Source organism: Vipera berus, assembly GCF_964194415.1.
Source record: "Vipera berus genome assembly, chromosome: 2".
Classification (NCBI taxonomy): domain Eukaryota; kingdom Metazoa; phylum Chordata; class Lepidosauria; order Squamata; family Viperidae; genus Vipera; species Vipera berus.
In genome coordinates this window covers 189438012-189452277 of record NC_138203.1, presented here as the reverse complement: position 1 = coordinate 189452277, position 14266 = coordinate 189438012, and the positions used below count along the sequence as shown (strand labels likewise).

The window sequence follows — 14266 nt, the reverse complement described above, 5'->3', positions numbered from 1 at the left end:
CGTTAGGAGTTCGTCTATCACCTCCTGCAGATCGCCGGTGGGTTTGGCAATTATTCGGTTTTGTAGCTGTTCATCTCGTAAGCCCAGTACGACTCGGTCCCGAATTCTTATCTCTAAGTTATCGTACTTGCAGCGTACTGCGGCTTCCCTGACGGCAGCGACAAATTTTTGGATGGATTCACCCGGTCTCTGGTTCCTTTTCTCGAAGATGCGGCGCCAGAACAGCTCCGATCTTCTAGGCGTGAAGTGGACCTTTAATTTGGCTAAAAGGTCGGCGTAAGGCACACTAGAGACTGGTTGCGGTTGGCACAGTCCGACAGCGATTCTGTAGACCGGTGTGCCGCAAATCGTTAACAAAGCTGCCGCCTTTTTCCTGTCGTCAGTGATTCCGTTCACTAACAGGAACCCTTCTACTTGTCCGATGTACTCTTCCCAATCCTCGGGGAAGTTTGGGTCGAATTCCTTCAGTGACCCTATTTGCGCCATTCGGAGAATTTCACTTCGCCGCGGCCGCTCGGTTGACTGTGACACGTTTTCAAATTTGCCGCCTTCGCGCAACAAATCGACGATTCTCTGGTCTTCTGTCTATCCCACCTTCGTCGCCAATTTGTTTGGTTCTGATAGACGAAGACTCAGAGCAATTTTGCAATAAATGGTTTATTGAATACACATAAGTCAACTAGCAACTGTCAACTGTTGCAACCTTTTATAGTGGAACTGTTTGAACTGTGACCAATCAGTAGCGTTTATTTTCCCGCTTCTTGCTCATTGCAGCCAATGATTGCAGCAGAATCTCCCGCTCTGATCCAGCAAATACTGCAGGCTGCAATTCCCTTGTTAATAACTATGTACATACACAACAGGTTGGCGGCAAAATCATTAGAATGGTGCATGCGGGCTGCTTGTGTGTCGAGTCCAATGCAAGCCTTGGTGGAGCAGTGGGCTAATGCCTCCTTAAGTAACACCAGCTGCCTGCAATTAGTGCAGGTTCGCATCCCACCAGGCTCAAGGTTGACTCAGCCTTCCATCCTTCCGAGGTAGGTAAAATGAGGACCCAGATTGTTGGGGGCAATTAAGCTGACTTTGTAATAATGCCGCTTGGGGGGTGTGTGAAAGCCCTAATAAGCAGGCATATACATAGAATGAAGGCTACTGCTAAGCTTGTAAGCCGCCCTGAGTCTTCGGAGAAGGGCGGGATATAAATAGAATTAAAATAAAAAATAAAATGAAATAAAAATACTTCATCCGCATTGATTGTGATGGCGCTGCTTGGCTTGTGATTGGTTGCGTGATAGCATGCTGAATGCTTACTATGGGCGCAACCATTATCTTTCGTTACACAACTGACGTGTGGGTGTGTGTACAGTGATTGACTACGTGCGAAAGGTAAATAATTTCTTTATTTTAAAAAATCATTGGTGAATTGAAAATGTTTTTTTTTAATTTTTAGTGTAAACTTTACTATGAACATTTGCCTTAAATACAATAAATTAAATTTATGTTAAGGACTGAATATATAATTTTTTAAATAAAAGATTAAGAAGATGTGAGTTCCAGCACCTTTTTTCTTACAAAAAGAGCACTGAACGTGACTGACATATTGCTATGAATGCCAAGCTTGACAGCAATTTCCTTTTGAGTGATCCACTAATTGTCCTTCATCTTCAAACAAGTTCTGAAGTCCTGCTCCTCATCATTTCAGTCAAACATATGCTTTCTAAAATATTCATTCAAGTTTGAGAAAAAGTGGAAGTTTTATAGCACCCAAATCTGGATTGTATGGTGGGAGGTGTAAAGTGGTGAAATCCAACATCACAATTGCCTATACTACTGGGTGGCTCAGGAAGTATGAGACTCAGTGTAATCAATTTGCAGCAAAATATCCTTTGCGTTTCTAAATTCTGCCTTATCATTGTTTCACAGTTTTGAGTGTTGCAGTGTAATATTCTGAGTTAATAACAGTCCCTGGAAATTCATGCAAATAATACCATCTGCATCCCAAATTTCTGTAACCATGAGTTTTGAATCTCTCCCCGTTTGCAGGTAAATCTTTGTGATGATTCACCATGGAGTGATGTTTAGTTCCTGTGCCATGTTTCACTGACTGTCATAGTTCTGTGAAGAAATATCTATTCTCATAGCATGACAACAATTGCTGGCAAATTTCAGTTCTTGAGGCTTTCATCTCTGCTGTCAGCATGAGAGGAACTTATCTTGTACAAACCTTCAAATATTGAAGAACATCAATAACGATGTTCAGTGTTCTTCATTGAAATATCAAGGTCGATATCAATTTGTCTTTGACCCACCAAGTTATTTTCCATCAGTTCTTCAGCCTTTCTTTTTGATAATTTTATTAAAAATTATATGAAACAGGTAAAACTAAACTAAAATATTCTCCGAAAAAGATAGTAAGAAAACGAAATCCCCCCTTCATCCTCAACCAGCATATCCAAAATTAAGAATCTATTGCTCTCTTAGATTACAACCAGAAAAATCTTCATTCCATATCTCATCCCATTTTTTATAAACTCATCTGTAAATCTGCAATTTATTAATCAACAAAGGTCCAGTAAAAATTAACAAAAATACATAACAATACAAGTATATAATCTCTTTTTCCATTTAGTCTAAATCCCCTTATCCCTTTCAACATTTAAAGGAATAATAATAATAATAATAATAATAATAATAATAATAATAATAATAATAATAACCACAAAATAAACAATGTCACACAAAATGAAGCAGCTAAAGTGCTCTACCATATAACACCCCAGACTTAACAACTGTCCATAAGAAAGACAAAAAAAACCCCTGGATCATGGACATGGCAGTACCTAGAGACAACAGAGCAGAAGAGAAAGAAGTGGAGAAAATCACAAAACACAAAAACCTGTAAATAGAAATAGAGTGACTGACAAAAGAAAGCAAAGATAGATCAGTAGTAATAGGCACCTGGAGTGCAATGCCCCAAACAACTGGAGCACCACTTGAACACCGTCGACCATTGTCAAGTCAGCTTTCCATGGAACAGATTAACAGTTTATCAATCTTAAAGAAGAAATTAAAATAATAAACTGCAAGTGATTAAAAGGGTTTTGCTTAAGGTTGTGTGGGTCCATGAAGGCTGCTTTTACAGCTCAGAGATGATGGAACTCATGACTCCTAGCTCATTGCAGGCTGCAGCTGTAGAAATAACAGTATCTCCTGTCTGCTCACAGAAGTCAGCTGTATGAAGTACAAGTCCAGAGAGCATTTTGGCAGCCAGGATCTCATATTCAGCTGCTTGTTCAGCAGAAATGCTACCACAATCCACCAGAGAAAATGCACATGCTAGCTTGCCTTGCTTCACTGGAGGCCTCCCACCTTTCTGATATGAACCTTGTTGATTGCTTCCCCATTGACTTTGCTCGTGGAAATCCAGCAGGAAAGGTTGTAAACCATATTTGCAACCATCCTTGACTGCAGCTCCCTGCCACATGTAATTGTGAGCTAGACATCCAAGAGCTCGGATCACGATCATGTGCTTGCAGGAATGCTACAATGGCTGGAACTTTGAGGACTGGTTCTAGGTCCATTTTTTCAATGTCGCCATAACTTTGAAAACTCACTGAATGAATGCACAGAAGCCAATGAATAATTGTACTCAAAAATTCAGTCATGTCACATTGTTTAAAGCACGCTGATGAGCATGCAGCCTTTCCTTATAGCTACTTCCCACCAAATGAATTACCGGTAAATAGGCAATGCTAAAAAAAACACATCAGAGCTTCTAACATCTGTTAGTACCTTATTAGGAGTTATTTTTCATTCAACCTTTGTATAAGTCACATATATTCATTCCTCAACTTACAATCACCATTAGGACTGGAATTTTCATTGTAAGCCATTGCAATCATAAGTCACATCAAATTGTTAGGCGGATCCATCTTTCTCAATGGGTATTTGTAATTGTTTTTGCCAGAAATTGACAAAAAAGATCCCAAATCATGATCACGTGACCTCAGAATGCTGCAGCCAGCTCTAAATGTGAGCTGGTTGCTGAGCACCCAATTTGTGATCACACGACTGCATAAGTGTGAATACATGTTGTAAGTCATGTTTTCCAAGGCTGCTGTAACTTTGATCTGTTGTTAAACGAATGGTCATATATTGGGGTCTACCAGTAAATTGTATGGAATGAAACAGGTAAATTCAAAGGGCTGATGGTTAAAAACTTATAAACTAGTCCAAACTTTTTATTGTCAGGTCTCACATGCTCATTTTGCCTCTCTCGTGAAAAAAAAACCAAAAACCTAAAACGCTTTGATGATTTGAGCCAGACATTTTGCCAACCTGCAATCGTCCTTCAGTTCCAAACTTTCAAAGCTGATGCAACTCTCTTGTGTCCTACCCCTTGAACCTTCATTTACTGTTTCAAAACTAGCTCTCTGTATTTGCAATTATGTTTGATCCCAAATGCAAGGGGGAATGTGGAAAATAGCATCAGCTTAGTATGCATCTTCCTGCTCCATTCAGAATATATCAAGCAGGAATTTGGCAAAGATATCAGTAGATTCAAGCAATGCAGCAATTCTGATATGACACATGATTTGAGATATACATTCAATATACCTAAAATGCACCATGGCTTTATAGATAAGCTATAGCATAGTAATAAAAAAATGAGAAAGAATTTCACACAAAAGGATTAAAACCATTATCAAGAGAGAGGGAGGGAGAGAGAAAGAAAGAATTGTACTACACATCCTATTGGGTGAAAAATTGAGCATTTTGGTCACAAATACATAAAAGTTAATCACAAAAAAATCCATTGTTTGTGATATACAACTTCCCTTGGAAATCCCTATGGGTGCAAACACTAGCATGGAATCACAGATCAGACTACAGATGGACAACGTCTTCTATGTCAGAGGCCAGAATGTAGTCAAGAGGCTGACAAATTAAGAGATCCTTGGATTATGTGGGTCCATTTTTTTCATAACTATCACATTTGGGGGCTTGTTATTGTAATGCTCATAAGAGTCTTCCAGAACCTCAGACTTCATGTTCCCCTTCTGACCTGATCAACAATTTTGTCACAGTTTGGCATATGAACTATGGCTCAGTCTGGGGCTGCTGAACACCAGGGACCTCACTTGGCTGCACCCAGGGAAACCCCTTTCATAGAAAAGAACCCTGTGCTCATATGACCACCAAGGTATTTTAAAGGATCACGTAATACCATGCATAATGTATATCTAATCCAGATTCTTAAATGGTCCAGTTTCTACTGACCTTTTTTTCCTAATGACTTACTTAATTAAAAAAGGTATGGTGGAAAAAACTTCCAGAGGTCACCTTCTGTTAACCATTTAATGGGGAAGAGCTAACCTGATCTTTACATCTCTAATTAATAAAACATTCAGTGTTTTGTTTTTCTAAAAAAATCCAGACTTCCAATGACTACAGGATAGGAATATATATACATATATATATATATATATATATATATATATATATATATATATATATATATATATATATATATATTTGTTTTCTGAGGTTTTATATATTAAATTGCTAACAAAGAATTAAGGGAGACTGATATGCATTTCAAACTTATTAGTTTTCATCAGTCAGCCATACCCTTCTGAGATGTATATATATATATATATATATATATATATATATATATATATACACACACACATATATACACACATACGTGAATAAGCTTGTGATTTTTAATACCAGACATACACAACTTAAGAGCCAACAGTGTATAGCTTTACCTGCCTGATAATGCAGCCACTCATTTATCATTCCCAGTTGACATTTTACTTAACCTTGGTGGGTTTTCAAAATTTCTTGGCTGCCAATGTTTAAAGTTGTCTAGCAGGCTGCAAGACTTATAGCCCTCTGTAGGTTTGTATTACCTGTTCTGCACCATGCTCATCGCTATCCAATCCAAGGGGTAAACATTTTTTCCAATCAGATCTTTAAACATTATGAAAGTTTCCATCAAAAAGTCCTAGTGGAAAAAAAATATGGATATTTATCTTTTATATTTAGATATCAAACATTCTTCAAATACAGAAAAGAAATCTTGTTCCCATCTTGCAATGTAACTTGTATATATATTGCTGATCCGATTGCATAAAATGCCTAGTAATGACTGCAGCAATCGAGCAACAGAACAGGAAAAAAAAAATTAAATCAGCGCTAGCATTTTCTACCACTCTACTCCACCACATTTTTGCATGAAATTGCACTGACATGGTAAAGCAACAAATACAGTAAAATTGAAAAGTACCTGACTAAAAAAAACAAATAACCCAATATTGACTCCAAATACTAGTTGATCAACATAATTTCCCACTTTTATTTTTTAAGACTGAAACTTCAAAGGCAATCCTGTTATGTAAACTAATATTCATTACTATATACATCAAAAAGAAAAAAGAAAAAGAGCCCATTTTGAGACTGTGCTTGAGACTGTTTCCTATAACTTACCACTAATTCCGAGCTCGTCTGAAAAGTTTCAATGTATGAAGAATAATGCTGATCATTCATTTGGTCCAGGATTGCTGTCATGCAGGCCACAAAATGACTCTGCAAAAGAAACAGGTTAACAGGGATGAAATGTATATACATCTAGATTAAATGCGTTAAGAGATAAAATAACACATTTATATTATGCCCGTAACATCAACGTCAACAACTATTTATCTTATTGTATGATTTAGTTCATGTTGTGTTTAGGTTTTGTAAAATCTTCTCTTTTTTATTATTGTTCACCACCCAGAGTGGTAAAATGGGCGGTCAATAAATTAAATAAAGATAAATTAAATCAATAAAATTAACACATGCCAAATAATTGATGGGGAAAAAATACTATTTCTGCTTATACTGTGTGAGCTACAGTTTTCAAAACATCTCAAAATAAATAGACTTGGATGTAAAAATGGGCAATCTTTTGCTACACAGGTACAATGTCACAGTTTGGTACAGAGAAATTTAATATTATTTTTTGAAACAAATTAAAAAAGAATACATTTTCAAGAAATTTCTAGAATTTTTTTAAAAAAAAAAACTTTAGAGAAGGTTCAAATAATCATAAAAATGTTAAGTCTACATTTCAATAAAAGGAGAAGAATTCTATTTGTGAAATCCTAATATTGATTTCACTGGGCAAACAAAGCTGGGTTCAAGAAAGAGAAGAGATAAAAAAACAATATACTTTTACATATATCTTAATAATTCTCCCCCAAAACATGACTTGCATTTGTAATATAACCAATGTGAGCTGTCAATTACATCCATTTAAGTGTCATCTGTCTGCTTGAGATGTTTGAAGTTCTTTAAACTGCAGCCCTAAGAAAATTTAACTCACAAGCTGACAAATGTATTTTTACTTTTCTAATTTACGGATTTATACCTGGTCTTAAAGCATCAAGCGCTAATAAATGGTAATAGATTAAATTTTCCTAGGCTGAAACTGGCTGGCATTTAATACTAAGCCAAGTATCTTTCTCCCAGAATTATTTTTTAAAAAATAGATTTTTGAAAATTCTAAAAAAACAACAACAAATATGCATGTCCACTACACACCAGGAAATTCAAGTTAGAGTTATCTGTCCATCACATCTGCTTCACATTTAGAACAATTGCTCATTCTAATTGGAAATTTATATGTCAAACTAACTTGAGAAATCTGACCTCTCCTTCCCTAAATGTGTGTTTTTGATTGTTTTTAATTCTTTAATAGCAACATGCAAGGTTGCTCATGAGTGCAAACTGTCTGTACTTTAATATGTCCAACCATTTTGTCTACTACACTACTTAAAGCTAGAAATGAAGCTTCTTTAACTTCAGGTTGTAGCCACTAGAGGTCTTTTTTTACTTTCATATGGTAGCTTCTATTCAGTTGGTGCTGCTTTTTTATTTATTCCTACGTGAGCAGACCAGTATAGTTCGGGCATATAAACTGTGCAAATTACTACATAAATGATAACTTATTTCAGCTTTTGGAGTTATCTTTTCACTATTCAGAGCTTTGGTTATCTGTGGAGGTGTTAAAGGAGAGATTTGCAGCAGGTAATCCCAGATCTTTCAGGTAAGGATTTCTGTAGCTTTTGTTACTAATGCTCTTCTCTTTAAGAAAAGCGTATGTTTTACTTTTGAGAGGCAAACATTATATTTTACTTTTAAGGGGCAGGCATTTCTGGATCGTATGGAGATGTTAGAATGTCAGCTGCTTGCCAAACCAGAGTTAAAAATTGCAATTGTTTGAAGATCAGCTTTGCTATTCAGATGTACTGATTTTATTGCCTCTAGAAACCAAAAGGAACTCTCATAAGTATAAACAGTAGAATCTTATATATATTCAAGATTGCTCTTTTTATTTGATTTTTGAGCTGTTTGATCGTGTTTGAAAGCTTTTCAAAATGTTCCTGCTTATCCTTCCCAAAATGATTTCCATTAATCCCTTGTGGCTTAAGCAACATCTTTAGAAAGATACTGTTCAGCAAAATCAAAACTATTTTTAAAATGTAAATCTCTCTGAAAAAAGCCAATTCTCAAAATCTGGCTATCTGTGTACTGCAGCATTGTAAATGCACTGTTGTCCTACATGTGTGCAGATTTACTAACTGCAAATGGGAACAGTGTGAACTAACAGATGACATGCTTTGTTTTATTAAAACAATTCAGCTGGCAGTAGAGTTAAAATTGTGGTTCTGCTATCCAGTTTTGAGTCACTGATAACTGGGTGCTCAAAATACAAGTTAGAGGTACATTTTTATCCTGAAACATTGTCTCATACCAGTGCCGTTCAGTAACTTCACTTTATAAGCAATTGACTCTTAATATTTCCATTAGCTGTCTTGTCCTCATTTTCATCCAGTCAGGCTACATGACTGATTTCAAAGTATCTTTGTTTTGGAGTTACCCAGGAATGTTGTCAAAGCATCAAATGTACAGATCTGTACAAGTCAATCAACACACTAGGAGATGGATGGAAGTAAGTAAGAGTAGTAGATTCAAGGTGTGTGTGACCAATCCTTAAAGCAACTGCCTATTTTTGTTTATAATTTTTTAAAGTTTTGATTTGATATATAGAACCTAGGATGAAGGCACTTTTCCCAAATAGCCACTCACAAATTGTAGTATGCACTCTGGTACATGTGTAACATAAGAATGAGAACTTTGGTGCCAGTTCCAAAATACCTAGCAATTAAGGAAATGAAGCAGTTTAAGCAGAATTTTGACATAGCACTTCAGCTATGCTTACTTCTGTGTCACCATACAGATAGGCATGAGTGAACCTAGATCAAACATGTATAAAAAAAGTATAACCCTATGAAACATTAGATTGGTGAGGGAAATGTTTAATAGAATGTTAAGAAAGGAAGATGTGAATCTGTTTGGAAGATATGAATCTATTATCAATAGATGCAATCAATAATATACATAAATATAATGATGGAATACACAATAACCTCTTGCCATTGTACAGAGATAATAAACTCAAAGATTAAAAAAAAATACCGTCACCTAAACTGGCTATTTGGAAATATGGATTACTGCCAGATTTTTTGGGGAGGGGAGCAAAGGTCAGGTGGGATGATAAAATAGATATTACTGAATTTATATCTATCAGCAGAGCACCAAAGCCAAAACAGCATGTCAAAGACAAATGAGATACTCTTTCAGTGACTATTTAAAATCCTTTGACATAAAATGGAGTATGATGAGATGATTGATTAGCCTTTAAAAAGTCATATTGCACCTAGTAGCCTTAAATACCTGTATTATGAAGCATTAGCTAAAAAACCATTTAGAATTGTAAAATGTAAGATGTGGGAAGTAAGGAGTTATCCGTATAAAAGAATAGCATGGCTTGATTAAACAGAGTTTAGTAAATTTACAATTCTTTGGAATTTAATATGTGGTTCTAATATGTGGGAGAAGAAGAATACCAGTTTACAAAAAGAGATGGCAAACTTCAGCACCTAGCAACCAAAATCTCATCATACTTTATAACACCAGATGGTGACAGGTTGCCGTAGTAACTTCAAATAACAGCCACCCGCCACATAAATAAAGAAAAAACCCTAATTGAAAGAGGGAAAGAACAGGATGCGAAAAGTGAAGCCATTTACTAACATTCATCTGATACTACCTTATCCTTTGATATTTTTAAACAATTGGGCACTCAAAATACAGTGAATGTCTTCTGCTTCCTCCCACTACACACACAATGTTCACTACCTTATTAGCAGAAAGGAAGCAAAAGGTGTTATACTTTCCCAACAGGGTACTAGATATACAAGGGTACTCTTCAAAATATAAATGCAACTTCACACAACTGTGAATATAGAATAGAGCCAATCTCAGATATTCAAAGCTATCTTTCTTCAGATTCACACCCGCATTCAAGTAATAGGCTTCATTGGGTAACTGAATTAACGCTTGTTAGGATTCGCAACATACATTGAATCATAAGTAATCAAACTTCACCCAGCATGATAATCCAACAACAGGAACTGCTAATTGCTTACTTAAGGTTAAATTTAGCAGGTTGTATAAAATCAGCTTTCTTCAGTTGACCTGGTTAGGGGTAATGTGCAAGATCAGCCCTTCAGACATAGCATCTCTGTGAGCAGATAGAAATTGCTTATGAAAATGGTCAAGCAACTTTCTTTAACAATTGTGAGGGTAGAAGGGAGTGAGAAATTTGTTCTATTAGTGAATCACAAAACTTTGAACGCTAATGAACCTGTCCAGAATATTGATAGTTTACAGTAGTAACATACAATATTTAAAAACACCCCAATAGAAATTAAATTGTCCATAGTAAGAGGTGTAATAATACTATGTACTTGTAATGAACAAGAAAACATAATAAAAGGGGATTAAAAACAAAAGGAAAAAAGAAGATATAACACAATAGTAATAATAAAATTGTCTTAAGTTGTTATTTTAGATTTATTTTAAAATGATTGTTTATTGCATGCTGCCCAGAATCATGTTTGTGAGATGTATGGCTATATAAATTTGATCAATAATATAAAATAAAAATATCATAGTTAAGGTGCTGGATTACAAAACAAGAGACCATGAGTTCAAATTCTCCTTCTTTAAGTATGGAAGACTCACAATCTTTCTCAGCCCAACCCACTTCACAGGGTTGTTTCAGTGGAGAAATATGAGGAGTGAGCAGTATGTGTATTGACTTGAGTAGTACGTTTTATTAGCTACAAATCTAATAAAGAAATAAATCTAAAAATATACCCAGGTTCATGGCACCCATTTTTTTTTAAAAAAAGTGTTATTTGGAACAACTTGGTTTTCATTGACTTCCAGAAATAAATTAACAATGATGTGAGTTCAATCTCCAACATACGCTATTTCAGACAACCAAAGAAAAAAGCTGAATCACCAGTGCTCAGCCCCCTTCACCACATAGAACTAAGGAACAGAGAATCTCACTGGATGATCCATTCAGAAAGATGAATTCCAGTTGAGCAAGTGTTCCCAAACATATCTAGACACCCACCTGTCTAGAGCTTTACAGATCAAATTTAGGCCTTTGACTAGGATCTGGAAACCCATTGAAAGCTATTGTGAGTCATGAGCATCAGATAATATATGGATCACTTCATTTTGCACCTTCTAATTGGTCTTCAAAGAGAGTTTCATTGCTGTTTTTCAGTCCAATTGCTGAATTATTGTCATCACAACTGATATGTCAGCTGTTATATCAAAGGCTTTCCTGTTCACAACTTCTACCAGTAGTTCTTCCACCACAACTTCCACAGCAGCCATGAGTCCAAGAAGACCACCAAACCACAGACCTGCTTTCTCAGGAATAGTGTCTCCCTGTTAGAAAAAACAGTGAAGCCTACCAAAAGCCTTGATTCATAAAAAGCAACTTAGTCATGTTTCCCTACAGAATCCTACAGGTTTTAGGCAGTTGGACAAGACATTAGTAGCATATCCACAGCAGCAATAGGTGGTAATATAAAGCTGAGGATCACTTTAACATTGATGATACCATACCTTGAACTGGTGGATGACCCAGGAGCATCTTATCAGTACTAAAAAAGTATAAGTGTGAATCCTGGATCTTTGGACACCACATATGGGAATTATCACCAAGGGTCCCTTTTCCCCCCTTCTGGAACCATTCATTAAGGAAAGAGGAATACCACTAAAAAAACAGTTTCTAATCCCTAGTCCTTGCAATTGATCAAGAAGTTTATCCTGATTAAGGTAAAGGTAAAGGTTTCCCCTGTCCAGTTGTATCCAACTCGGGGAGACTACTCATCTCCCTCAGTTTCTTAGCTGAGGGAGCCAGTGTTGTCTGAAGACATTTCCATGGTCACGAGGCCAGTATGACTATAGGCAGAGGTGCACAGAATGCTGTTATCTTCCCACAAAAGTGGTACCTATTTATCTACTCACATTTGAATGGCTAGGTGAGCAGGAGCTGGGGCAAGTAATGGGAGCTCACACTGCCTCATGGTGCTCAGGTCTTGAACACAAGCTGTCAACTTTCCAGCTGGAAAGCTCAGTGCCTGATTCCTGAGCCATCATGACCCTCTCATATCCTGATTAATGATATCAAATGTTAAGAGATCCTCATCTAGGTCGCAACAAAGGTAATCAGTTAGAGTGTTTAGCGCCATCCCTACTCCATTCCCAAGTCCCATGAAACCTGAGTAAAAGTGATCCAAATTTGTTCTTGAGCAATCTTTTTAACATTTGTTAGGCATATGGTGTTAGCCTACAATGTTGGGTTGAAAATATATTAACCATAATGCTATGTCTTTAAGTTGTTAATTGGCCAATGGGTGTGTAAGTGTTCTCATGGCCATAAGATGGAGCTAGTAACGTAGCTTCTTTCTCTCTCTGAATTCACTGCTCTCTACTGTTACTGTTTTTGCTCTGTTACCTGAACTGTGTATTGACCTCTGGACTGGTAAGAAGACTTTGTAGTTTGGATTACTCCTTGGACTGTTGCTATTGTTTATGACCTGGACTGTTTATTTTTGACTGTGCATTTTTGTTCTTACACCACCTCAAAAGTAAACTATTTTTTGCTTTTACAACTCAGTGTATTCTTGTGGTTTCTGTGTGACTCTTGCTGCTCTCAGTACCCTTCCTTGTCTGTGCAACTCTTTGGTAGCACAAGGAGACCTCTGCACAACAAATTCCTTAACAACATTATCTCAAGAAACATTGTAAAAAATAGAGATGGCAGTAGATATATATCAAGTAACCAGATCCAAGGAAGTCATCCTAAGAAGAGGGCATGACACAGCCTCATACAGTATAAGGGTTCTGGCATCACCATCTCTGAATGTGAGGAGTTGATCATTTTGTGGATTCAACTCATTGTACCTCCTCCAGCCTCAGAGTTAGCCAGAATAGATATAGGCCCAGCCCACAATGTGCGAAGTTTTTTCCTAGAAAACACTGCATTTACTTCTTCAGACTCTACAAGCAAAAGTGAATTTCATATGATGATTATATACACAACAATGTGAAAACACATTGCCAGTTCTTTCACTGGTGTTGGCTTTCATACACATTGAGTTCTTCCCAGAACCTATGAAGTTATAATGCATTCATGTAGTATATGTGTGGATTCAAGCAGTGTGGCCTTTTGAAATTGACATATTTAAATTTTGTCAATGCACAGATTTTCTAAGTGCCATCCAAGTGTTCTGATAACCAGTGGGACTACAATGGCTGGTTTATGCTATAATCTTCCAACTTCGATTTTCAGATCCTGATACTTTGTGATCTTCTCCAATTGTTTGTCTTCTATTCTAGCATCCCCTTGTATTGTTATTGTTATTATTATCTATTCACAACCATGTAAACTTACAACTACCAGTTCTTCAGCTGGTGTAGGCTTTCATAGGCTTCAAGTTCTTCCCAAGAACCTAAGATATCATAATGTAATGTAATATAACATACTGTACATTATGTGATGTAATGTTGTTGTTGTTATGGTTCTTTGGCATTTTTATCCACTATCAAGTCCTTCCTTGTTATTTCATGATATAAAAGGTAGCATGACAAGATGTAAGTTGTTCCAAGTAAATCTGCATTTTGCAATTGATTGATGGTGATTTTTGTAAATGCCAGTGTTGTTCAGCTGGTGCTCCAGATGTTTGGGGGTAGCACCCAAGGTGCCTATTATCACTGGTAGTATCTTTGTTTTCTTTTGCTACAATTGTTCTATTTCTATTTACAGGTCTTTGTATTT

General features: G+C 36.4%; 1 protein-coding gene across 1 annotated transcript in view; it reads right to left on the bottom strand.

The window, feature by feature from the left end:
- The window catches only part of DOCK2 (dedicator of cytokinesis 2), a 322065-nt gene that overhangs the window by 95390 nt on the left and 212409 nt on the right, over positions 1-14266 (bottom strand). Inside the window, exons 28-29 of the mRNA XM_081319663.1 lie at positions 6499-6597; positions 5922-6016 (exon numbers count right to left, since the gene is read on the bottom strand). Coding sequence (XP_081175789.1) covers positions 5922-6016; positions 6499-6597 — 194 coding nt within the window. The remainder of the gene's footprint in view (positions 1-5921; positions 6017-6498; positions 6598-14266) is intronic.